General features: G+C 44.3%; 1 protein-coding gene across 3 annotated transcripts in view; it reads left to right on the forward strand.

The window, feature by feature from the left end:
• The window catches only part of PIGL (phosphatidylinositol glycan anchor biosynthesis class L), a 72,149-nt gene that overhangs the window by 32,237 nt on the left and 16,357 nt on the right, over positions 1-23,555 (forward strand). For all 3 annotated transcript variants that reach the window (XM_072353202.1, XM_072353200.1, XM_072353203.1), the window contains exons 3-5: positions 10,159-10,249; positions 15,789-15,856; positions 22,986-23,017. In XM_072353202.1, coding sequence (XP_072209303.1) covers positions 10,159-10,249; positions 15,789-15,856; positions 22,986-23,017 — 191 coding nt within the window. The remainder of the gene's footprint in view (positions 1-10,158; positions 10,250-15,788; positions 15,857-22,985; positions 23,018-23,555) is intronic.

Genomic DNA, 23,555 nt, shown 5'->3' on the forward strand with positions numbered 1-23,555 from the left:
AAGAAATTTAACTTTTCCACTGTAATCCTCTATCCATTGTCGACAATATCCTATTAATCCCAACAACTGTCATACCTGCCTTTTTGTTGTTGGGGCTTTTAGGGCCAAGATCCCCTCGACTCTCTCTGGGTCCAGTTTTTTGTCTCTTTGCTCAGCAAATGACCCAAATACTTCACCTCTTCCTCCACAAACTGCAGTTTTGATCTAGAAACCCTTAACCCTTGTAAACTAAGGAAATTTAACAACTGTACACTAGCCTGCCTCACGCTATCTTCATCTGTCCGTGCTATTAACAAATCATCCACATACTGTAACATTGTTGTTCCCGGTGTTCTATTATAATCCTGTAAAATTTGTTCCAAGGCCTGACCAAATAAATTTGGGGATTCTATAAATCCCTGGGGAAGGACCATCCATCTTAGCTGTTGCTTCCTATGAGTATCGGGGTCTTCCCATTCGAAAGCAAAATAATCCGTGTTGTCCTTGTCTAAGGGGCATGCCCCAAATGCATCCTTTAAATCTATTACACTATACAACCGGTCATCTGGGTGCAATTGGCTTAATAGGGTATGAGGATTTGGCACTACGGAAAACCTGGTTACAGTTCTCTTATTGATTTCCCTTAAATCATGTACCAGCCTGTATTCGCCATCCTCCTTTTTTTCTTTTTTACTTATTTTGTAAACCTCCGCCCTGTTCCGCGGACACTCGGTACCTGGCCCTGGGCTGAGGGAAACGACACGAGGGCCCCGCGAGGTGCCTCCACCCGCCCGCTCGGTCGCCCGACGTCCGGGACGGCGCGCCGAGGGGAAACCCGGCAACCGGCCCCGGCGACCCTCGGGGGAGCGTCCGCCCGCGGGGGCGCACCCGTCGTCCGCCGCCACCACCTCGCCCTCCTCCCGGGACCCGGGGTTTCCCTCCGTAACCCGGCGCCCGCCGGCAACTGCGGCCGGGAGAAGCGCGGCTCGGACCGCCCCGCCCGCGCGGGACTCGAGCCGCCCGGCCACCGATCGGACGGCCCGGACCCGGAGGCGGACCGGACCGGCGACGGACCGGCGCCGCGGGGAGAGCGCGAGGAGAGGAAAGAGGGGAAGACCGCAGCGAGGGGGGCGGGTCGGTGCTCCCGGACCCCGGCGCGACGACACCCTCCCCGCCAACCCCCCCGCTTCCTTGGCAGACGGGGCCGTCGGTTCGGGTGGGGGGTATGTAGGGCGGTGGTGACACTGGGACTTCTAAATCCCTTATCTTCTTCTTCCGCCCTCCTTTTTCTTTAGAGGGTACAAATGCATAAGGTATCCAGACGTGGGCATACTCACTTTCCTCTGAACTACCCAGTCCTCAGAGGAGCCAAAAAGGGCCAAAATACACTCTCCCCTTTTATGGGCTTATTGCCCCACACTAAATCATTTTGACTTTACTTTTTCCCCGCCTAGAAGGGGAATCATTCCAATTCTTAATCATTAGCCCTAATGGACTGTCTGGGGGAATAGGGGGTATACCTATACCCACACCACTAGTTCCCCCACCCATGGGACCAGAAGGCTTACTCTTCTTCTGTCCCATCTTCCGGAGCACCTTCACACACACTCACAACGCTTCCCCCTTGTCGTGGCCCAGTCCCTCGCGGGATGTGGGAACCGCACTACCGAGGGGTCCGCACTCGCTCCGCCCACAATTGGACGTCTCAGTCGTTGTGCTCCGGGATACCCAACCCCAACCGAACGGATCACCGGCCTATACTTACCCACCCCGTGGGTCTTCGCTCGGTCTTCGTGCACAAAGATTACTAGGGGTTTACCGGTTTTATTTTGTTTGCGTCCTTATTTTAGGTTCGTCGGTGAACGGCTTGAGCAGGAGTTTCCACTCCTGGGGCCGCTGAAATCAGCGGGGCGCCTCCCCAGAAGGACCCCTGATCAAATCTCCTTCATCCGAGTCACGGCACCAAATTGTCATGAATTGGACCAAATCCGTTTTCAAATCATGAATAATTTATTGATTTGAGTAAGCGACCGCAAACAAAAACAGCGCTGGGCGACCACGGGAGTCACAGCTCCGCACGTGTGGCGCACCCTCCCCCTGCTGGCCCCAGCTTTTATAGTCTCTCTTGTATTCTGATTGGCTGCCGTGTTGGCCTTCCACGCCTGCGCTCCCTTGTTGCCGGGCAGTATTGCTCCGAGTGGTTCTTCTCTTCTTGTTGATTGGTCCCATTCTTCCCGCCACTCCGTTCCCCGCCGCTATGCTTTCCCGCCACTCGTTGCCACGTGGCGGGTAGACAGAAGCCGCAGAAACAGGGGCGGCAAGTGCAGGAGCCGCAGGGGCGCTTACAAAACCCGGAAGCCCGCTTGACTCCGTTCCGCGCAGCCCCCTCCCCAACAACAACAACAACAACATACCCAACACAATGAACAAACTTTCACCAACTTTTTACATTAGGAGGGTGTAGAAGCAGCTCTTTGGTTCATATCTGCCTTTCCCTGGCAGTTGTGCTCTGGGATGCTGGACAGTTGAGTGTCTGAAGGTGTTTCTTTTATTAGAAATGTACAGATGAGTTTAGCAGATAATGCTGAGAGATGGTATTTGTCAGTCAGCTGGGATAAGTGCCAGAAATGCACTTTACCAGTGGATGTTCAGAAAAACATTGGAGAATTCTTGCTTTTCTGGGATGTTTTTCTAAACTAGGTAGGAACTTTAATGATCTACGTGCCTCTCCAAGATGTGAATGGAACTGACTGCGTTTCACACTGTGCCATTGTCTGCTGCCCAAACCACATTTCAGTGGGCCAGAGGAGGAAGCGCTGACTCATAATTCAGCATGGCAGCCCCAGCTCTCTGGACTCTACTAAGTCTGGCCTCTGTCTGATGTTTTCAGTGAACTCTCTAATGACCCCCAATGGGTCATGCAGAAGTCCAGCTTCTATAAAATGAAAGGGAGGCTTCTTGCCCAGCACTTGGCAAAATACTGCAGGCTCAGCAGCAGTACTGCAAACTGCAGGTTGTGCAGGAGCCACGTTCAGCAGTGACTGGCTGAAAACATGCTCCTGATGTGGGATAGGTGGGCACCACTCAGTTCAGGTACATGTTGTATATCCTGGTCTCATCACGGCTATCAGGGGAAAAGGGCTGTAAATGGTGTGGGTTTGGCCTCTATGTACCTCATTATTCTTGCAAATAACCCACTGCATATTTCTACTTAAGCTGAAGCTGGGGCTTCTCAGCATAGGTTGAAGCAACTGATCTAGGGGCCTCTCCTTTTGCTGGCAGCTGAATTCAGAGCTGAGCTATTTGGTGCTCAGCGCCTTGGGCAGTTGGTCAATCAGTAATGATGACTACAAAGTTCCTGAGCACGTTCAAGCAGCACAGCTAGAACATGAATGTCATGCACTGTGTGTGACAATTGCACAAGATTTCCAAATCTTGGATCTCTTCTTGCAGGTCATATGTTTGCATCCACAGCTTTGCTCCTTTCTAAGTGCATGTTTGCCACGTGTATGATTTGCTGTGTGGGGTCGGACAAGGAGCTGCAGACAGAACTCTCATTCTCCAGCATATGACCCTGAGGAAGGCGAGTTTCTTAGCTGCAGTATTGCGCTGTGACACTTTGCAGTAGGTGATACACCAAAATTGCCATCATGTGGTTTGGCAAGCAGGGTCTCCATTGTTGGGATAACACTTGGCCCAAATAACTCATGTTTCTTATGTGCACTAGAGTGTCTAGGGAGTATTAAACTGTAAGTATCACTGTGTTTCTGCTAGGAAGGACATGTTCCAAGGAGTATTACTGCTGTTTGCAGCTGAAAGCAAAGTAATTTGTGATGACATCTGATTTGGGAGTTTGTTCTCTGTTTGGCACCAGCCCCTAAGGAAGTCCTAACTGCTCCAGAAGGCCTTGTCCTTGTATTGCTGAGTTCCTGTGTGCCCCGGGCAGAACAATTCACCAAACCTGCATTTTGGAGCTTGTTTTGTAGCCTGTTGTATGTTTTGGGCCATAGCACTTCTCTTAGAAGGTTCTCAAACTTAGGTAAGTGTGAATGTAGTATTATTATTTCCATTTCACAGAACTGAAAAGTGGGAGATAGGAAAGCTGAGACTAAATCAGTAGTTAACTCACAATTAGTGGAGTTGAATGTTGTTTCCTGTCCTTATGCAGCTGGGCCTGATGCCCTCTGAAAACTAGGTTTTTAAAGTTACTTCTTTAAAACTAGCTTTAGCCACTGTCGTTTCTATGCATTTCTGTTCTTGAAAGGTACCATCAATTGTTTTTGATTAAAGGCGTTGAATATGAACTTGTTCCTACGGAGCTTTGTGCTGTAATTTATCAGCAGGGCACTGAGGCACAGACGTCAAATGAATACCAGATTTCAAATTATGATAAGCAATTGTGTCATCTCTGTGAATAGACATTAAACTCTGCTGAGAAATCATCAATAATTCATTAAAAAAAAAAACTGAGTACAGGGACATTTGGATAGACCTTGCAAAGAAGCAGTCCTGTATTCTCTAATAATTCCTTTGGATTTAAACCCAAAGGATTCTTATTTCTCAAACAGTAACACATGATTGTGGCCAGGTCAGAAAGTTTGTTCCCTAGCCACCCAATTGCCATTGACTGCTGGGGAGTAATGGAGGTGCTTGCAATGCCATCTGCAGAGATACAGCCTGCTGCAGGAGTACACATCTTGCCTGGGAGGAAGCTGAGCAGAGTGCTGCCTGTCTTTGTGTTCTTGCTCTCAGTGCATGCCTTCAACCTCACATTAGTGAGGTCTGCACTTAACTTGTCTTCTAGGCATCTAAACTTTCTTAATTTACCTTTGAAATGTGTATCAAATAGGTCTAACATTACACATTACAGAAGTTAAGTACAGGAGAAGAGGAATGTGTCCATTCTGCTTTCTTTGTTTTTAATATTTGAAGCATGTTTTATTTCTAAATGTTGCAGTCCGTGATTGTTAGCATCTTGCCTTATTCCCTCACTCTCCTAAATGGTAGATCGTTGCATTCCAACAAGCACACAGCATCTATTCTCTGTTTAACGGGATGTTTTAAGATGCTGGTCATTTGTCTAAGTGGGATCTTTTCACTTGAATCAGAGATTTGCGTGCAGCCAAACAGCACTATATCCCTCCTGTCTGATTTTGTTCATTACAGGAGGAGAAACTGATGAATAGTTATTAGTGTAAGGCTTTAGAGGCTCTGTTCAAGATCTGGGTCTAGCATGACTTAACTTACAGTAGCATAATCTCAAAACTAAAAATTCTCTGCTCTACTTTATGGAGCATGAAATTATTTCTGTTTACTCATGTTTTTTTTAATTACTTTGATGCTATGATATAAAGGTCACTGATTGCCTCTAGTCATCACGTGGCTTGTTCACCAATTGTGCACTCACGTAGTTTTGTTCTGTGGGATCTTTTGCTTTTTGATCCAGTTTCAATTGCCCGGATGTTCATTTTATACAGTTAAGTCTACACAGAGGGCATGCTTTGTTCCAACAAGCACATGGTGGTCATTGTTCTCAGCTGGGAACCCATTGCACAGCAGTTTACCTGTTTCCTATGTAATCCACCATCCATCTCCCAGCCTTTGTGCTGCCTTAATGTACAATCATTTACTGGGGAGGGGAAGGCTAAGGAGAAGAAACTATGCAAAAATGTTTCCTGGTCTCTAGCCTTGGATTGGTTAAGATCACGCTGCGGGATGGAAAAACAGTCAGAAATGGGAAAACTCCTTCATCTTTACTTCATTGGTATGTAGTGAAATGGAGAATCGTGTAAGTACCTTGAAGGATTTCTTTTTCTTCAGAATGTATTAATGGTGGACAACTAGGCATCTTCCAGAAGGAATCCTGCTGCTGCTGCTATTCTTCCTTCTACATGGTCACCTGCAGAGGCTTCACCTCAAGGCAGAGACGGTGTTTGCCAGACCCCACCAGAAAGCTGCCACACAGTGGGAGGCACTGCCTCACAGTGCACCCAGGGGCCTGAAGATTGCCCAGTTCAGCAGCTTACAGGAGGGACAGATCTCTGGCTGCAGGTATCCCTTCCAGGACAGCCCCTTTGGTCTTTGCAAAGCCATGTGGATGTCACACTAACTGTTCGTTTAGCTTAACCTTCAGAGTAGTCACAAGAGCTTAGTTCACAAACAGGATGAATTCCATGGAAGACTTTGAAAGAGGATTGTATGTTATAAATGCATTGGCTGTTGCTAAAAGACCTGTGGAGGATAAGCAATGGAAAATTGGACGGGGTGGAGCAGTATATCATATAAGAAAGGTGTCACTTGGCAGTACAGATCTTGAAGGTGTTTAAGTTTATAAAGACACCTTCCCAATGGCAGGAATGTAGCTGTCTTCAGCCTAAAGATTCCTAGAAAGATGACCAAACAAAACTGTCCAGGCTACTGGCAGGGACAGCATTATTGGCAACATGCACGGGGTGTTAATGGCCAAGGCTGAGGCAGAAGATGAGCTGTGCTCCACAGCCCACAGCAGGCAAAAGGAGGCAGCCTGGAGAGGAGCTGGCATCGAGCAGAGATTTTTAACATTGCTTTCATTCAGCCAGCTGTAAGTCTGCTGGGCAAGATCTGCTCAAGGTTGAATGTTGCTTTAACTTGCAGAGGGAGGCACAGCAAGCCATGTGAGCATTGTGCTTCCTATGCAGACCTTTGGGAAAGGGACTGCAGGTACCAGCACCCACTCTGCTGGCCTAGTTTGGCAAAGAGTTAAGAAAGGAGGTGAGAGGAAGAAAACCAGAGGTCTTGTCTGGTTCCCACTACTGATGGTGGCATTGCCTTGGGTGGATAAAGGTAGACTATCTGTTTTCAAAAGCACAGTGTTTCCTGTGACTGGGTCTGCTGAAATCAGCAGAAACCAGCACTGCTCTGTGCTGCAACGGCAGAATAATTCTGTTTCCCTCTCCCTTCAGTCTATAGATCACTTGGCACAGCTGTAAATCCCTGTACAGTGCACAGCACAATTTTCACTGAAAACAGCTGGTAAAACATTTCTGGAGGGAAATCTCCTTTCACTAACAATTATTTTGTTGCCTCTTCTATGCATCTCTCCATTTTTCCCTGGTGGCCACCTGTGCTTGCCGTCAGTCACATGGAATGCCTGTATAGATCACTTCCAGGCTGCATTGGTTGGTGGAAATGAGGCCAAGTGACCGAACCTCCTTACTTCTCCCAATGGTACTCTCCAGCAGTGACCTGGGAGTGCTCTCCGGTGCAGGATTTATATCTCAGTCTGTTTCAGTGACTAACAGCAGCAGCAAGGAGCTCTCTGAGGCAGAGGATGGGGGGAGAGAGCACAGGGAATGGTTCTTCCTGGGACAAGCTCCATTCAGCTCCTGGGAATGTGCTAGTTTTCACTCCTTCATAGTCCTTTATCTCAGCGCTTTGACCTTGAGCTCAGGGGCATTATCAGCCTTAGCAAGAAAGGCAGTGTGGAATGAACTATTGGAATGCTGAATGTTCTCATACTAAGCCCTAATAGTAACAATTAAAAACAAACAAAAAAACCTAATGCAACTTACCTGAATAGTCCAGGGAGTCAGTGGACCTGTCAGATTCGGTGAGCACTGATTTAGAATATTAGGAAAGATGATTTGTACTGAGTAGGTAATTTTTGTGAAGCACAGCAGCTTTCAAACTTTGTATGCTTCTACCATGCAGAGGCCTCCTGTAAGAACATCTCTCATGTGCATTGCTATAGGGTGTAGGAATTTGGTTTTCTTAGTCACATTCATCCTTATGTGGGCTGAACTTTGTTACTGATTTCCAGAGCACAGGCAGAAAGCCGTTGAGCTCATGCTTTCAGCAGGGTTCCTACTATCGTAATAACACCCAAATATTTGACTTTACAAAGTATTAAACTCTTAGCAAAAATAAAGAAGAATAATCCTGAAGTGATTTAGGTTGATGTGTTGGCAGTTCTACTGCTGACTTCTCTGGGTCACTTTGGACGTGTCATTTAAATTGTGTGTCACTCTTCACGTTTGCTGAATGAACTAAGGATGTCTCAGTGGGCCATCACAGCAATTAGTGAGTTATAAATATGCTTGTGTGTATGCATGTCTGGTTTTGCAGGAGTGGCTTCTCTAACTTCGGTGCTTGATGAATGACATTATGCAGGGGAAAAAGTTTCTTTTTCTTACTGGGAGTGAATGAGCAGCAGCAAGTGGGTAGAAGCAGATTGTTTTTCTTGCAGAACATTCCCATTTAATCACTTTGGTGTTCACTGAGTTAATTTGCTCATGCCTTCAGATTGTTTTGTTTCCAGGGATTTTAAACCCTTGCCTCCAGCTGTTCATTTCCATTGCAGGAGGATGATCTTTATCTGTCTGAACTAGTTAAAACCTGCTCCATTACCCGGCAGCCTTTTTGGAGGCAGCCCAATAGAGAGCAACAGCTACGACACCAGGAGCCTCCTGGACATCGTAAACGCCAAGCCCTATTTTTTTCTGACCTCTTGCTTTTGGAGCACTCCTCCTGCTTTAATGGGACTTCCTCCACAGCTCCACTTATCCACTGTCCAAAATAGGCAACGGTATTTGCATTCTATGTGACCAGGAGAGAATCCATTAGAGACTGATTTACCACTTCAATATTATCAGATTAAGCCTTGCCATAACCTCAGAGGTACCATTCAATCAACTGAGGCACTCCTAGTCTTAGACTCCTCTCGGTGCGTTTGCTCTTGGGATATTTGGAAGTATGTTCTAAAAATGCACTCCACTCAAAGCTTGCTGCGTTGTGGTGGGACTTGAAGTGGCCCTGAAGGTATTGCAGCCTTGAACGGAAGATGGGAAAGTTTTTTGTCTTGAGCAGATTAGTTGCAGGTTTGTTAACTGTGGATGAGGCCACCACCGGATGGACTGAAGAATCTCTTCTGTGATGAAAATTGAATGCCTTGTGTACGTCAGGCAAAGGTGCTGTCTGTACAGGAGGGACTGGCGAACAAAAATTTCTGTTGTCAGTAATATCAACCCAGGGACTGTGACTAGAATGTATTACTGTGGAAATGCCTTTCCTTATTGGAGTGGTTTCTAACAGCATGATATTTTGGCCTGTGCTGAACATCCATGTAAAAGGATGATTAATATGCTAATGGTCAGTTTGTGCTTCAGGCTCCTCCTTCTACTACCACTGCTATTGACAGCAGTGGGAAGATTTGTGGCCAGGAGTTCTCTCATGAAGACCAGGGCTGGAAATGAGCCAGGGAGACACTGTCCTGTTTTGCTGCAGATGTTACAATCCTTCTGTCTTGGGAGTCAGTGAGGCACCAGAAGGGAAGTGGCTCCCCTGCTCTCAGCAGTACACAGCTGGATTGGTTAGAGTTGAAACCTGTGTGTCTGTGAGAAGACTGTGAAGCTGCTTTTCTGCTCAACTACCTCATAGCGATTATCAGAGTATCAGAGGACAGAAAAGGTCTGAGAAAAGGACCAGTCATCATTGGTATTCAGCAGCTGCATGTTTTGCTATTGTTACAAATAACCTTTTTAACTTTGCAAGCATTGTTTTCTTGGCATCATTCATGCGTAATTACTGAGAGGTCAAATTCAGCTGTCAGTTGTGTAAATATGGAATAGTTCTGTTGGCTTTCTTGTTTTGCATTTGGATCATGGTCCCTGCCCCTAGGAGCCTGCAATCTGAAATACCTAGGTGGAGCATTCTGTCATAGATGAGTTAGTATGCAAAGCATTAAAAACAGATGAGCTACTATCAAACCCTCACGATATAATTACAACTGTGTTGTCCTTTGGTTGAGGTTAATGGTTTATTCCTGTGTAAACGAGAGTAGACTTTTGTTATTTTTCATATGTAATTTACCAGTAGGTTACGATTAGAAAGCCTTTTGGGAAAGTGAGTTTTAAAAGAGCTTTTAAATAAATATCTGATAGTTATTTCTTTATGTGTAGAGAAATTTGACTGGGACAAGAATCATGTGACATAATAGGTGCTGCTTGAAGTAGAGCAGCCAGGAAATCTACCATAGAGGTCAGAAGCCCCCCCCCCTAGTATATAAGCTTGTAGGACTCTAAGTAAGGTTTAGTGGTTTTATGTGGTCAATAAATGTATCTTGATTTCAGTCTGTTTTCTGGCATGGTTCTTATTAAACTTTTCAGGGTTGAGGTGACTAATTGCACTTGTCATTTTTTTTAGGGATCTTCCAGACAATCCTTCTGTTGAATGGGACACACAACTCCTCGCCTCCTTTGTGCTGAAGCATATAGAAGCCAACAACATCAACCTGGTAATGTGAAACTTCTTACCACGTAGGCAGCACTTTTGAGCTGGTGTTCTAGGCCTCTCCTAGCTGGAGATCTTTCTTTGTTTCTCAATTGGAAATAAACAGTGGAGAGGTTTTGTTTTAGCAACTCCTTGAATGTTTCTTGTCTTTTTAAAACAATCATTTTACCCTGTGTTGCTAAGTTTCCTTGCTAAAAAGGGCCTACCTGGGCTTTAGGCATAGGTTTAGGCTTAGATTTGAAGGACATCAGCAGGCATGTGTTAGAAGGCAAGATTAGCAAGGTCAGGATTGAAGGTTGTTAAACCAGAGTTCCTACAAATAGAGTTCTTTCCACCAAACAGGGAGGGGAAACAAAAACAAAACATGGAAAAACATGCTGTGTTCTTTCCTGTTGACCCTTGCTGTGATCACACATGTTACTGTCACACACTGATGAGCAGCAAAATCACAGAAAACTTCAAAGTGTTTCAGCTGTGTACAAAACAAGAAGCTGCAGCTCCTGCAGCATGGAAGCCCCCTGAGCATAAAAAACAGCAACACGTATCCAACTCTCTATTGATTCTGTGGCTAATTTTCCATGAAATACATTGCTGTGCACAGTGACAAATCCAGTTTTCCTGCAGTCCTTTTGTGCCTTTTGGTCTGGTGAATAGATAGGTTTTAATCTAATCTGAAAGCTCCTAACACAACAGGATTTGTATTGCCTTTTAGTGACTCTCTTGGGCACTAGGACAAGTGCACCAGAATCCCAGTAGAAACTCTGAGAACACCAGAACTTTCTACAGATGGTTAGAGAGGGTTAGATCTTTGCCTCAGAGGAAATTAAACTCAAGCTGTTTGTGCTGGGGAAGCAGGAGTCTGGCACTAACATAGCGTGAGCTGAAAAATCAAGTATGGGGAATTGGAAAGCAAGGAACATGCCCAATTGTCAGTATTTGCCCTGCTGTGCTGCTGGTATTATAGGGTGTAGCTGTAGTAATGAAGAGTGCTGTCGCAGGGCCCATTGCATTCCCCTCAGCAGTTCCCTTGGTAGCAGTGAGGACAAATTATTCTAGCAGAAGCATCTTCATGGAAATGGTAGTGAACTGCCCTGTAAACTTGCATTATTTTCAGTGTCACAGGTAATCGCATGGTCTCAAATGTCTGCTGTAATACCTTTCAGGAAAGAGCAGACCTAGTTTGCCAACAACAGAAAGCAAGCACCAAATTGCCTTTGTCCAACTTCCAGCATTTTGAAACTGCAGACTTGCTATCTGTATGCCAGTCTGTGCTCATCTCTGCTGTCCTGAGACAGAAGCCTTGTCCTGAAAGGTAAACTGAGTCTGTTTCAGTAATGATGGACTTGATAGGATTATCTTAATGTATTAGAAGAGCTTTATCAAAATGTAAGTTAACAGGCACATCCAGCTAATTAATTGAAGTTAACATGATTGGAAGACATATATTGTCTTAGTTATCCCCATGGGAAAAATTTCTCCAGCTTTCCCTGTAGTCTTACCATAGAAAATGGTATTTTCTTGTTTACAGAACACGTGTCATCTGGCAGTGGAGAAGTATGCTGCAATTCCAGCATGTCTGAGAGGAAAGATTGCAAGGCACCATGTTAGGCATCATTTCGTTCCATTGCGTTGTTACTCATTTCCGCAATTGCCCTGGAAATCCAAGAGTAACTCAATCTTGTTGAGAGCTACAGGGACGTATTTCATGAAGCTTCACGCTAAATAGAGCAGACACAGAAATTAATGGTTGGTGCGTTCAAAGCCAAAACTAATTTATGGACTAAGGAAATTATTTCCTGCCTGCTGGATTTATAAGCAAAAGCCAGTGGTGCTGGGGGAGCAGCCAAGGATAGTCAATTTTGATCCAGATTAGAAAGTATTTGGCATATAAAGAACGAAGTTACATAGTATTGTGTGGTCCCCAGATTATGAAATTCTACTCTTCAGGATTGTAGGTTTGGTGACAGCAGAGCTTGGATTACAAGGTGACATTCAGACTGTGCATGGGGCAGATGCAGTGCCAAGACCAGAATTGAGCAATATGAGGTTCTCGTAAGATGCCTTCCACCACAGACTGCTGGAAACGTTATCCATTCAGCTGTTTGCCAACAAGTCCCATTGTCTTTGCTCAACTCCAAATCAGTCTAGATAGCCAGACCCTTGGGCCTATGAAATGATGCCATTAGAAATGGAGGTTCTTGCTGTAGCACTTTATGGGATGGCCCTTCTTAAAAAGAAAAGACATTTCTATCCACAGCAATGTGCTTGAGTAGATGTCTGCTCTGAAACACTGTATGGTGCCAGGAAGAGTGAGGGGGACCACAGCTTCTCCAGTGCACATAGCGTGTAGAGGGAGCATGGGCTCCAGACCTCTCAGGGGTTTTCTGTTTGTAACTGAGTAATTTCCTCTGTGCTCTCCCCACTCTGGAAGGGATTTCTGGACCTGTTTGTCTTGGCTACTGCTCTGGTTTCCATTAGTGAAAGCTCCATTTCCTAAATACCAAGGTCACCCAGAAGAAAACCCAGCAACACCAACAGCAGCAGCTCCCATTTCAGAACAGGTGTGTGTGTGGGGGGGGGAAGGGGGAACTCCCTCTTGCCCTGAAGATTTCATTGAGCAATAATTTCCACATCAAGTGTATTTCCTATCCTACCCTTTTGCTTCCAGGACTGGCTAAGCCTGTTTTTTAACCCTGAGTTTCAAGATGTTCCGGTTTTTTCCTCCTGCCCTGATTCTTTGCTTGATTTCATCATCTGCCTGGTTCAGGTTATGTGTTTAAAGGAAGCACACGAGCTGGCTGAACCATGTGGAGGAAGTGAATGCTCCCATGTGAAAATCTCTTCAGCATGTGAGAAAGAAATTCAGATTTTCTCATCAATGAAATTAATCCCTGAAGCTTAAGGAATATATTATTTACATGTGATTGCTGCCTGCTATAAGTCACGAGCACCACAGTGATGCTGTGAAATCAGTGCTCTGTTTTAGAACACAGACCTAGAAGCTACATATTGGTGCCTCAGTGAGCCTGAAGGGTCTTTAAGAACAAAGGTGATCTATCTGCAGATAAGGTGAACGCTGCTATGGCCAGATCAGTGTTGCAGGTACCTTGGGAATTATGTTTACAGATTTCTGTAGCTGAGGAGACAGGCTATTCAGTTGCAATTGTCCTAACAGTAAATTAGACAGTATCAATTGAAAGTGAATTCTTCGTAATCTTTTTACTTGGTTCAGATGTTACATAACCACAGCAATACGAAGAACAGCAGCTCCTATTTCAAAACAGATGTGGAGAAGGAAAACCTCCAAAGGTGTTTCTGAACAGATAATTTCCATGTCAAGAACATTTCCTAACCCAGCTTTGTGCTCCCACAGTTGGCCTGAGCCAGCTTTGTCAAAATAGTGATTAGCTTATTTAGTCTGCTCACTGTAGTCTCTTATCTTGGTCTTTTGGTTTGTTCTCCTGTGCTCGCTATAGAGGGAAAATGTGTGTTTTGGCTTGCCTTGAGTTTATAGTTTGGTTTCCCAAGGAAACAAGTGTAATGCAATTGTATTTGTGTGTGTCATTTGTGTGTTTCAAAAGACTTTAGAGCCCATTGGCTGATTTCAACCACATTTTACAGCGGGGTGGTAATCTTGATGATGTTTTATTTATATAGGTTACATGAACATAAATTATCAGGTAGAAAAGACAAAGCTCGCTCTGTCCCCATATAGTTAAAAGGTTAAGTGAAAGTCCAGTCCCTATCAGACTTGCACTGTTAATCACCTGCTTAAGAGTTTATTCTGCCTGTGGAGAGTGGACGCATTGTTGTGTCAGGAGAGTTCCTATATAGGAAGAAGTGACTTCAGAGCATGCTTTCTCTTATCTGTAGAGTGCAGGGTGCCGTGCTGGTTCCTCAAGTCATACAGAGTTTATTAAATAACATCTTTCCCAGATGAGCTACTCAAAAAGCTGATAATCTTAAGGAGGGCTGAGCACCATTCTAGTCTGTGCAGTCTCTTCAGGCAGCCTGTGAAGTAGTGCTGATGTACAATAAAGCAGCCAAAGCAGAAGACGTGTTTTTTCTTCTTATAGAAGGGATAGCAAGGAAATGCTTCCTTGTACCTGAGCAAAACCAAACTGCCCCACAACTTCCTGCTGGCAGTGAATAACCGTGCTGCTTGATGGCAACACAACTACAGCCACTGGGCAAAGCGGACAGTCTGTCTGTGAGCTCGTACAAGGTGGATGGGCTTGTCAGCAGGTTTGCCTGGAGTTTGTGGGATTTAAAGTGTTTATCGCCGTCTCTGTGTTTCCCATCCTTTACATGGTATCTCCTGTGTGTGAGAGGGCTTCTTCTGTTAGAGGGTGGAGTAGAAAGTTGCAGGATGGGCAGGGTGGTGTTAGATCTTCCTTTGATCCTTAACCCAGTACTTCAAGCCTTGCTTAGAAAATAGATATTGAGGAGGGAGCTGTGGTGACTAAACAAGGCCAGTAACATTTTCTTCCCTCGTGAAAGAATGTGCTGGCAAAGAAGCAAATATTGATTGAAATGTAGGGAGTTTGATTCCTTCCTGGTCACAAAAAAAGGAGCTGTGAAGAACTCCGCTGCTTGGCCTCTATCAGAATGAAAGCCTAACCAGATGCTGTTCAAGGGTTGTCACTTCCACCTTATGGAAACCATACCAGTAGCAGCATATGTACCCTGTCTGCTTTACACTTTGTGCTGCCAGTTTGTCTTCCAGGTTGGTAGCAGGATACCTACTTTATAGTACTGTGCAGAATGAGCCCTTAGGGTGGATGCTTTGCCCTGATACATTATTGAGTAGCTCTGAGGACTGAGAGCCAAGGGTATTCCGTGCTTTGGTTAGTGACTTGTTAATGCTACTTTCACATGTTATTTCTGCATTAAAAAGTCCTCGTTTCTTCCTGCAGAGAAGGGTAAAGCAACATGAACTTCTCATTCAGCTGACAGCCTGACTTGGTTGTACAAAAATGGCAATTGGCTGATTCCTTAAAGGTTTATTCTCATATCAGATTATCAACTATTGCTATTATGTGATGAAGTCTCATTACAGTCAGGACAGTAGTGCATGGCTGTGTTGCTCTTATTAGAGCAGTCTGTCTTGATTCACAGCAAGCTTATAGTCTCACCCTGCAATTCAGAGGCATTCTGGTATGCCCTCAGATCCAGGAGAGAGTGATTCATCGAGCTGGACTACTTGGGACAAGAACTAGTTTGCGTGAGGTTACTCTGCAAGTAACCTTTTGGCTATGTAATAAGTAACAAGAGCATCCTGCCATTGGGAATGTGATACTTATCATTTCTGCCTTGTTTAAGCTATTAGACTGTGTAGTTGTTTAGTTCCGGACTGTCCTCACTTATTTGTTTAGTTGTGTTTCTGTAACTTGAGTTCATGCACAAAGGCTACATTGTGCAACACAAAAACAACTCTTTGGAGACAGTTGGCTGGGGCAGTGCTGTTTTAGATGTCAAAGCTGGTTATTGCATTGTCTCTTTATTCTTCAAAATGTTTACTGTTCTGTGGTTTTATTTTGCAGGTGGTAACTTTTGATGCGGGAGGAGTGAGTGGTCATGCTAACCACATTTCTCTTTACACTGCTTTAAGGTACAGTGTTCTGCGTGCTTCATTGGATGCCTCTCTGTAGTGTTACAGAGTGAATGTGGTGTTTGCATATAAGCAGTTAATTACTAGCTAGAGCCAAGAGTAGTATTAACTTTGTGCATACCTGTGTGCCAGACCATGGATATGATGCTATTTGGAGCAGCTCCTACAGTGTTGTAAATGACCTGCGGCATCCTTTATTATTCCACCTGCTGGTGCTTTGCTAGTCTTCCTTTCAGTGAGGCCTCTCTTGAATTTTGGAGAAGCCTGCACCATTGGTAAAGAAGATGTTGCTGTCCCATCCGATTATCTGAATTTACTACTCTGGGTGAAGGTCATTACTCTTTCACTTAAACTGTCCCTATTTACTGATCTTTCTAAGATAGTTCATTGCTTTATCACTTCATTCTTTAAATTCTGAAAGCCTTTTTCTCTGTGTTGTGATGTAGGAAGGATGCTAGACAAAAACTACCCTATTTTTTCCTGGCAAGGCAGCTAACCATCATTTATTTTAACTCTGCTCATTTAGTTTTCTTTGTGTCCTAGAGTGATTTCCTTTAAAGCTTTCCCTGCCTTTTCCAAGCATGAGAAGAACTCTTTGCAAGTTTATCTTTTTAGCATCTATTTGTTTTCTAAATCATCTGTGCAATTCAAGCGACTATTAGGTCTCCAACATCATCATTATTTCCCTTTCTTACTTGCTCTCTTTAATTAAGAGCCAGTTTGTGTCTCATCTTTTTCTGGTCCTGAATTGGCAGAAATAAGCATGGCAACTCAGTCATCTGCATGTGGCAGGAGTGATGCTGTGGTCACTGAAAGGTTAAATTTATCTTTAGCATCTTGCTTGCTCTCATTATTTTTCAGTTTGTGTCATGGAGGAAGTAGAGCGTGACTGTACCACTCCTGATTTTCAGTGCCCTGGTGAGTTCTTGCATACTGGCTAGTGCAGGCAGCACCGGGAGCGTATGCTGGGGCTTCTCACATACCCCCTGCTAGCAGGGCTTTACAGAGCAGAGGATGCTTCCCCCAGGGTTTGAGTGCTAAATGGCAGCAAAAAGACAAGTGAACTCTCTTCTGTAGGTATTACGTGGATTGCATTTATTTATTAACCATCTTTAAATGAGGACTGCAGGACTCTGCCTCCACTATGACAGCAAGTAGAAAGGGTGAAGCAGAAGGCTGATGCAGCAACACTCAGCTCTTCTGGATGCTCCCAGCCTGTGAGAGACTAACCTTATGCCCACTAAGAGGTTGCTTGCTGCAACAGCAGAGGTAAAACAGGTCATATGATCCATCCCATAGCTCCTTGCTTCAGGAGATACAGGTTATTAAACAGCTGCAAGGAGCACAGCAGTTCAGGAAATGGTCATAGCTGAGCGGATTCTCAGCATTATCTGCCAAGAATGTAAATAACCTTTCTAGGATCTGGAACAGAAGTTATGTTCAGAAGAGCAGGAACTATTCAGAAACAACGTTCCTTCCACTTGCATCAAACATCTTTGTGGCACCTTGCGAGGAGTCTAGATGCTGTTATATGCATAGCCTTCAGATCTGTGAAATGCCAAGGTTTGAGGGTGAGTTTCTTATTTTGCAAGGGAAAAATACTAAGAACCTCCCCTTCCCTCCCCCCCTAAAAAGAAAAAAAAATAGTAGGATGGGGGAGGAACACAAATTGCCATTTGATTTTGGTCTCCTCTGGGAGTATTTCAGTTCTGCCTTCCAGACTGGAAAAAAAACATCAAAAAGCATCAAAAGAAACAAGAGAACAAAAAAAAGGCAGTATAGCAAAGAAGAGGGAATTGAACACAATTCTCTGTAGCTCTATTTCTTTCCCTTTGGCCCTGATTTGGCAACATAATTCTACTTTATCTTCAAAGTAGGAGCTTTCCCTGTGGCCAAGACTGGACCCTGTACACACATTCACAAGGATGAACAGGTCTCAAGTGACATCAGGGTCACTTAATACCCTTTCTCAGTATTTGGTCAGTCACTGAAGCACTACAATGATAACCATGGTAAATAGTACGTGACAGGAATATTTGAGAACCTCTCTTTCCTGCACTTTGAAATGATAGTGTTTGCACTGAGATCACATGTAATATCAAGGAGTTTTAGTTTAGCATGAGTCATCTTGCAGTTTGATTTTTATACAAGCCTTCTTGCCTAGCAAATGGAAGGCTGTTGATTTTGTTGTTTGCTTGCTTAAGGTGGGGAGTAATGGCCACTGTGAGGGGGAGGAAGGACTGTAACGCTTGTTTTCTTCAGTGAGCAATCAAATCCATTTCATCCCAACTAGAACAGAAAAGAATAGTCCTTGTCTGCTTAGGGCAGAGCAAACTGAGTGGAAAATAGGAGCTACTATATTTAACCGTGCGTTATGTTGTTATAGCAACTGCATCCATAAAACTTATATCAACGATGCCATATAAAAAGCTACATCAAAGAATCATTAGCTGAGCCTATTCTCATCAGTTCGATTTAGAAAAACACCTCTTAGTCTTGCAGGATGTTTCTTAACATCCATCAGCTCAGTGGTAGGTTGTAAATGAGACTGTGGTATTGCTGCAGAAGTGATATTTGGGAGCTTAATGCTTTATCTCTCTTGAGTTGATTGTGATGCAGCTTGAGTGCCACCAATGCCTTTTTGCACTTACGTGTCACAGCTTGACTTCTGAGTGCCCCATTGATGAATGCTGTGGTACATAGCACTGTGAGGGTAGATTGCACCAGGATTTCCTCAAAGAGGAGGGCTAATTAAATGCCAGTTTCAAATAAGTGTATCAAAACAGTGATCAGCGTTGTCCAGCCAAATCCCACATATTTCGTGGGTACTGATTCCAAAAGCTGCCAACTGGATTACACCTCTTCAAAGCATGGTTGTGCTTGTATTGAATTATTAAGTTCAGGTCTTTAAGAACATGTTGAGCAGGAAGCAAGCTGTTTCTATGATAATTAACTTGATGATAGTGTATGGGTCCCCATCTACCATTTTTATTGCAGATCAGTGCCCCTACAGCCCCCCCCCCTGCAGTGCAGGGCTGGAATGGGATTCTGATCCTTCACTCCATTTAAGCACCTGAAGCCCACATGTTTCAAATGAGTGACATTCCATTTATGTTTTCAAAGCAGACTATAGTCTTGTTATTACCCTTGCTTTCTCCCAGAAAATCATTCTTCCAAATCAGCTTTTATTTGCTCCACCTTGGGAAAAGATTTGTTTGTGTCACTGATGTGTATGGTTGGGATTCTTTAGGCCCTAACAGAGTTGTAGGGCTCCTGCAAAATAAAGAGGATTGAAGAAATAACAGGTTGCAGTATCATATCCTTCAGTCTGTAGCTTCACAGTCCAGCTCACTTCTGGTGATTTTATTTTAACAGTCTCAAATGTCCTAAGTGATGGTAGAATTTGTGAATGGTAGCTGTGGTTGGACCCAGACTCTGTCTATAAGGTCAGGAAAGTTATGTCCTCTAAGTTTGTCTTTTCCCCTCAGATGACTGCCCTATGCTTGGCGTACATCATTTTGGAATCTAGCTGGGTATTTCCTCCTAGATTTCATCTCATTCCTTAATTTCACTAAGTTCATTTATCCCAGAACCCTTTCACGTTGCTGGTGAGAGCCGTTAGGGTAAGGTTGCACACAGGGTTCTGAATTGTTGGTAGCTAGCAGGGATTCCCCTCCACCAGTAAGTCTGGTTTGGTTTTATTCTTTGCTGAAGAAATGGCCCCAAGGAATATCCTTCCCAGCATCGCTAGACTGCTAGCAGCGTGACTGGAGCAGTGACACTGCACATTCTTCTCCCAGTGCAGAGACCTAAGCACAGAGCCAAAGAGAAGCTCTGTCAACTGGAAAATCTGAGTTGCCACTTTTTTTTTTCCTGGATGATGGAACCATCTTCTACCAGTGTGATACACGTGAGTACTGAGGGCCTGAAGAGTGCTTCAAAAGCTGCATGTTGTTACGTGGTGTAGATCAGGGTGCATGGAAAGGCAGCCAGAAAGTCCAGTTAGGGAGGGAGGAGGTGTTCCAGATAGTAAACGTTCAACATCTGGCAAGTATATCCCTCTAATGTCTCAGTGATTCGCAGGAGACTGACTGTTCTTCCTCTTTCACATCTGTTTCGTCAAATTAATTGGGCAGATTAGGGGGTTAGGATCCTAAATGGAGCCCCAATGTATCTTTAAGGCATCCATTCTTTTGCCGTGCTCTTGAAAACTGTGTTTCCCCGGGGCTTGACAGCATCCAGCATAGCACAGTGAAGGGTTTTGCCTTTGGCACCAGATTCTAATTGGAGAGTGAAGTCATTGATTTCAGTGAACAATTTCTCACTGAAGAGAACGTCACCAAAGCTGTGATCCACCCCCTGAGCATCAATCCCACTTGTAACCCAGAGCAGTTCTGTATTCCCTGAATCAGAGATCCCAGCTCCATCTTGATTTATTCCTTTTTGCCTCCTCAGACCGGTATCAGGGGTCTGTACTTCAGAGCTAGCCCACTTGCTTTGCTGACAGCTTTCATTCAGGAGCTGACTCCATTCAGCAGTTTGCAGAATGGGATTTGTTGGCTGCTTCACTTTTTCTGCTGGGCAGATGCAGCTGATAGCTGAAGCTGCTGGTCCTTGAGGGATGGTCCTTGCAGTGCAGAAATGGCGAGTACTGTCACAGGTCTCACGGTATTTTGGAGTTCTCTGCAGAGGGTTGCACTGTTTCAAATGTGGATCTGAAACCTTGCAGAAGGTCTAACCAGAGGGGTGCAGTGAGAGGTACCTTGAAATCAGCTGGCCTTTGGGATTTGGTGGGTGGATGGGAATGAGCTCTATATTTGAAAGAAAAGAATTTTTATAAAAGGCCTCTTTGGAAGAAAAACATAAAAACATTCCTAAAAAAAAAAAAAAAAAAAAAGAGCCTGTTTGTGTTTGACTTGTCAAGATTTTATGCCAAACTCTTTCATTTCACCCAAACCACAGCAAGTCCAATCTATAAAACAACATTCCCAAAATGGCAACAACAGAACAGCTGCAACCTCTCCCCTACTTGGAAGTGTCCCCTGGAGAAAGCTTCAGCAGGGTGGAGATGGGAGCAAGAAGATTGATTTGGGGGAGGGTTGGCTAGTTCTATGAACGTGTTGCTTTCTTTCTCTCTTCCTCTGCTTCTCTCTCTCTCTCTCTCTCTGCAACCACATAGTTCATTGCCAGCTCTAGCCTGAGAAATACAAATGAGCAAGGCTGCAATTCCTCTGCACCTGGGTGGAGTCCATTCTGAGTGCTCTGCACAGAGCTGAACCATTTGGCTCAGGACAAAAAGGATAAGGAAATGATCTGAGTTTTTCTATGCCTGTTTGTCCCGATCACTATTAAGTCTCTCTGGCTGCAGTGTTGATTCCTTAACCAGAATATGTAGTTTGTGCATCTCTGAATCTTTACACGAGCCCCTTAATTTTCTACTGGATCAAACCTTCTCTGCTGAAGGTGCTCCCTGCTTCATATTTCCATATGAACGGGATCTCTCTTTGTTTCTGTTTCTAGTGGCCAGAAATGGTGATTATTAGTTCACTCTTGGAGCAGCTCTTCACAGCCTTTAACTTGCTGTCAGTTAGTGCTTTGACAGTCTCTCCATACAACAGCAGCACACCCAGAATAGGCACTAGGATTTGGGATAGGTAGCCAAATTTCCCAACCCCTCATTGCTTTCTTCAAGTTTATTTTAAAATAAGTTCCCACCCTGCTAGCTTTACTGAGTGCTGAATCACCACTTTGGGTGGCCAGATTCTAGCTGGAGGGGAAGAAACTTCTGGCAGAAGAGCAGAGCACACATTAATGCAGATATTTAAACCTTTCCTTTGCCTCTGAAAAATTGCTGGTAGTGTTTGCAGAGCAACACTGATGACCCTGGTCTGTACAGCAGGACTTGAGTAGTGAGGTATAGGGGGGCCAGGTCAGTATTACAGGGCCACTGTTTAGTAGAAAATGGCACTGCTTGTTGATTTTCAGCTCTGGATGAGACCGTTGGCAAGAGCCTCTATTTAAGGCATGTGTCTTCTGATTGCTGTTTGAGTTCTGCCATGACCTGCATTTCTGGCTTGGCTTTTGCTTTGAATTGCTTTGGCTATTCATATCTCAGTGCTTCCTATTTTGTCTACTCCTGTGTAGCTAATCCTTTTCCTTGAACTTAACCAACAGCTAGAGATAATCCTAGTTTGAAAGTGACTGGAGAAACATAACAGTTTACATATAATGTATGTTTTATCCTGGCTGATTTACACATGAACTGTCATGTTGTCCTTTGTTAAATACACTGCTATAAGACGATAACAATCTTTTTAAATATTACTCAGAGTTAAAGAACTTTCCTTTTTTCTTTTTTTTTCTTTTTTCTTTTTTTTTTTAATTTCCTTTCTCTTTTTGGAAAATGTTCCGTTGTTTGGATCTATTTTTTTTTCTAATGGAAGAGTAATGGAGAGTGTGGGACAGCTCTGAGTGCCATCTGCTGGAGATCTGCTTCTTCCCATCCCCGTGATGGGCCAAATCTGGAGGCATTCAAATGGTGATGTGAGCATAAGTGCTCTGCCACCACAAACTACGGGCCAAAGCAGGAAAAAGAATTGTCCTTTGGAATGGGATGAGGGGATGTGTTTTTGGCACAGAAATTTCCCAGGTAAAAGTCATGAGCAGATCAAAGTCTTATTGAGCAAAAAGTTGGAGCAAATCCTTGGATATCTCAATGCCAGCATAGGTTAGAAAGAAGGAAGCTGGTCCCCAAACAGGAGCTGTCAGCTATGTTCCTGGTCAGCAGACAGAGACCTGTAAGAGCAAACTCTATCAGAGGTAAATAACCTTTGGCAGCATCCTATAGTTCCCCTTAGTGCAACAGAAGTTTGAGAGTGAATTGGGTTTATGGAGCTTATTTGTGCCGTGTCCCCAGCAGCCAGCATAGAAAAGAAGTGACAGATTAACGTGGGGATTGAGGCTTACTACTGCCTGACATATATCCAATGACTGCTCCTTAACTGTCTTTTAAGATCAACTATTGTCAATGTGTATTAAGAGAAAGGGGTTAATACACAGTCCATGTCTGTAACAGAAAGATTTGAGTAACTGCATTATTGTTTACCTATGTGTATCTTGTCATTCACAGGTACCTGCATTCAGAGAGGAAGTTACCTGAAGGTATGTCACACAAAACACCCATGACTCTGTGCACATTAGGCAATCTTCCACATGCCTGTTCTGTCCAGAACATCTGCCAAACCCACCTCTATTTGAAATGCAAATGAAGCCCACAACTGAACTCTTTGTTGCTCTTTTATCTCCCTGAAGCCTTTCACCAGCTAAGGCTCCTCTGCAGTCACTTTCCAGTCTGGTTTGGGGTGTTTATGCCTTTCCTGTCCTTTTGGGTTGTCCTGTATCAGTGGTGTGATTCTGCTTTGTGATTCTTGTGATCTTGCTTGACTACAAGAGCAAAATGAATTTTATTCCCTAATGGTAGCACTTTGCAGACCAAGATCCATTGGAAAGAGCTGGGGCCAAGATGGCAAAACGCCCTATAACTGAGCTCACACTCTAGTCTCTTCAATTCTGCCATCTAAGAAAAGTGGCGTTAATGCCAACTCCTTTCCTAGGAACACTGAGATAACAGCAAAGAGCTGTGTATGCGCTGTATGAAGGACAGAGAGAGAACAAGGAACTGCAGTGGTAGATATTGCTG

This window comes from Excalfactoria chinensis, chromosome 19 (genome assembly GCF_039878825.1).
Source record: "Excalfactoria chinensis isolate bCotChi1 chromosome 19, bCotChi1.hap2, whole genome shotgun sequence".
In the NCBI taxonomy this organism is placed as follows: Eukaryota; Metazoa; Chordata; class Aves; order Galliformes; family Phasianidae; genus Excalfactoria; species Excalfactoria chinensis.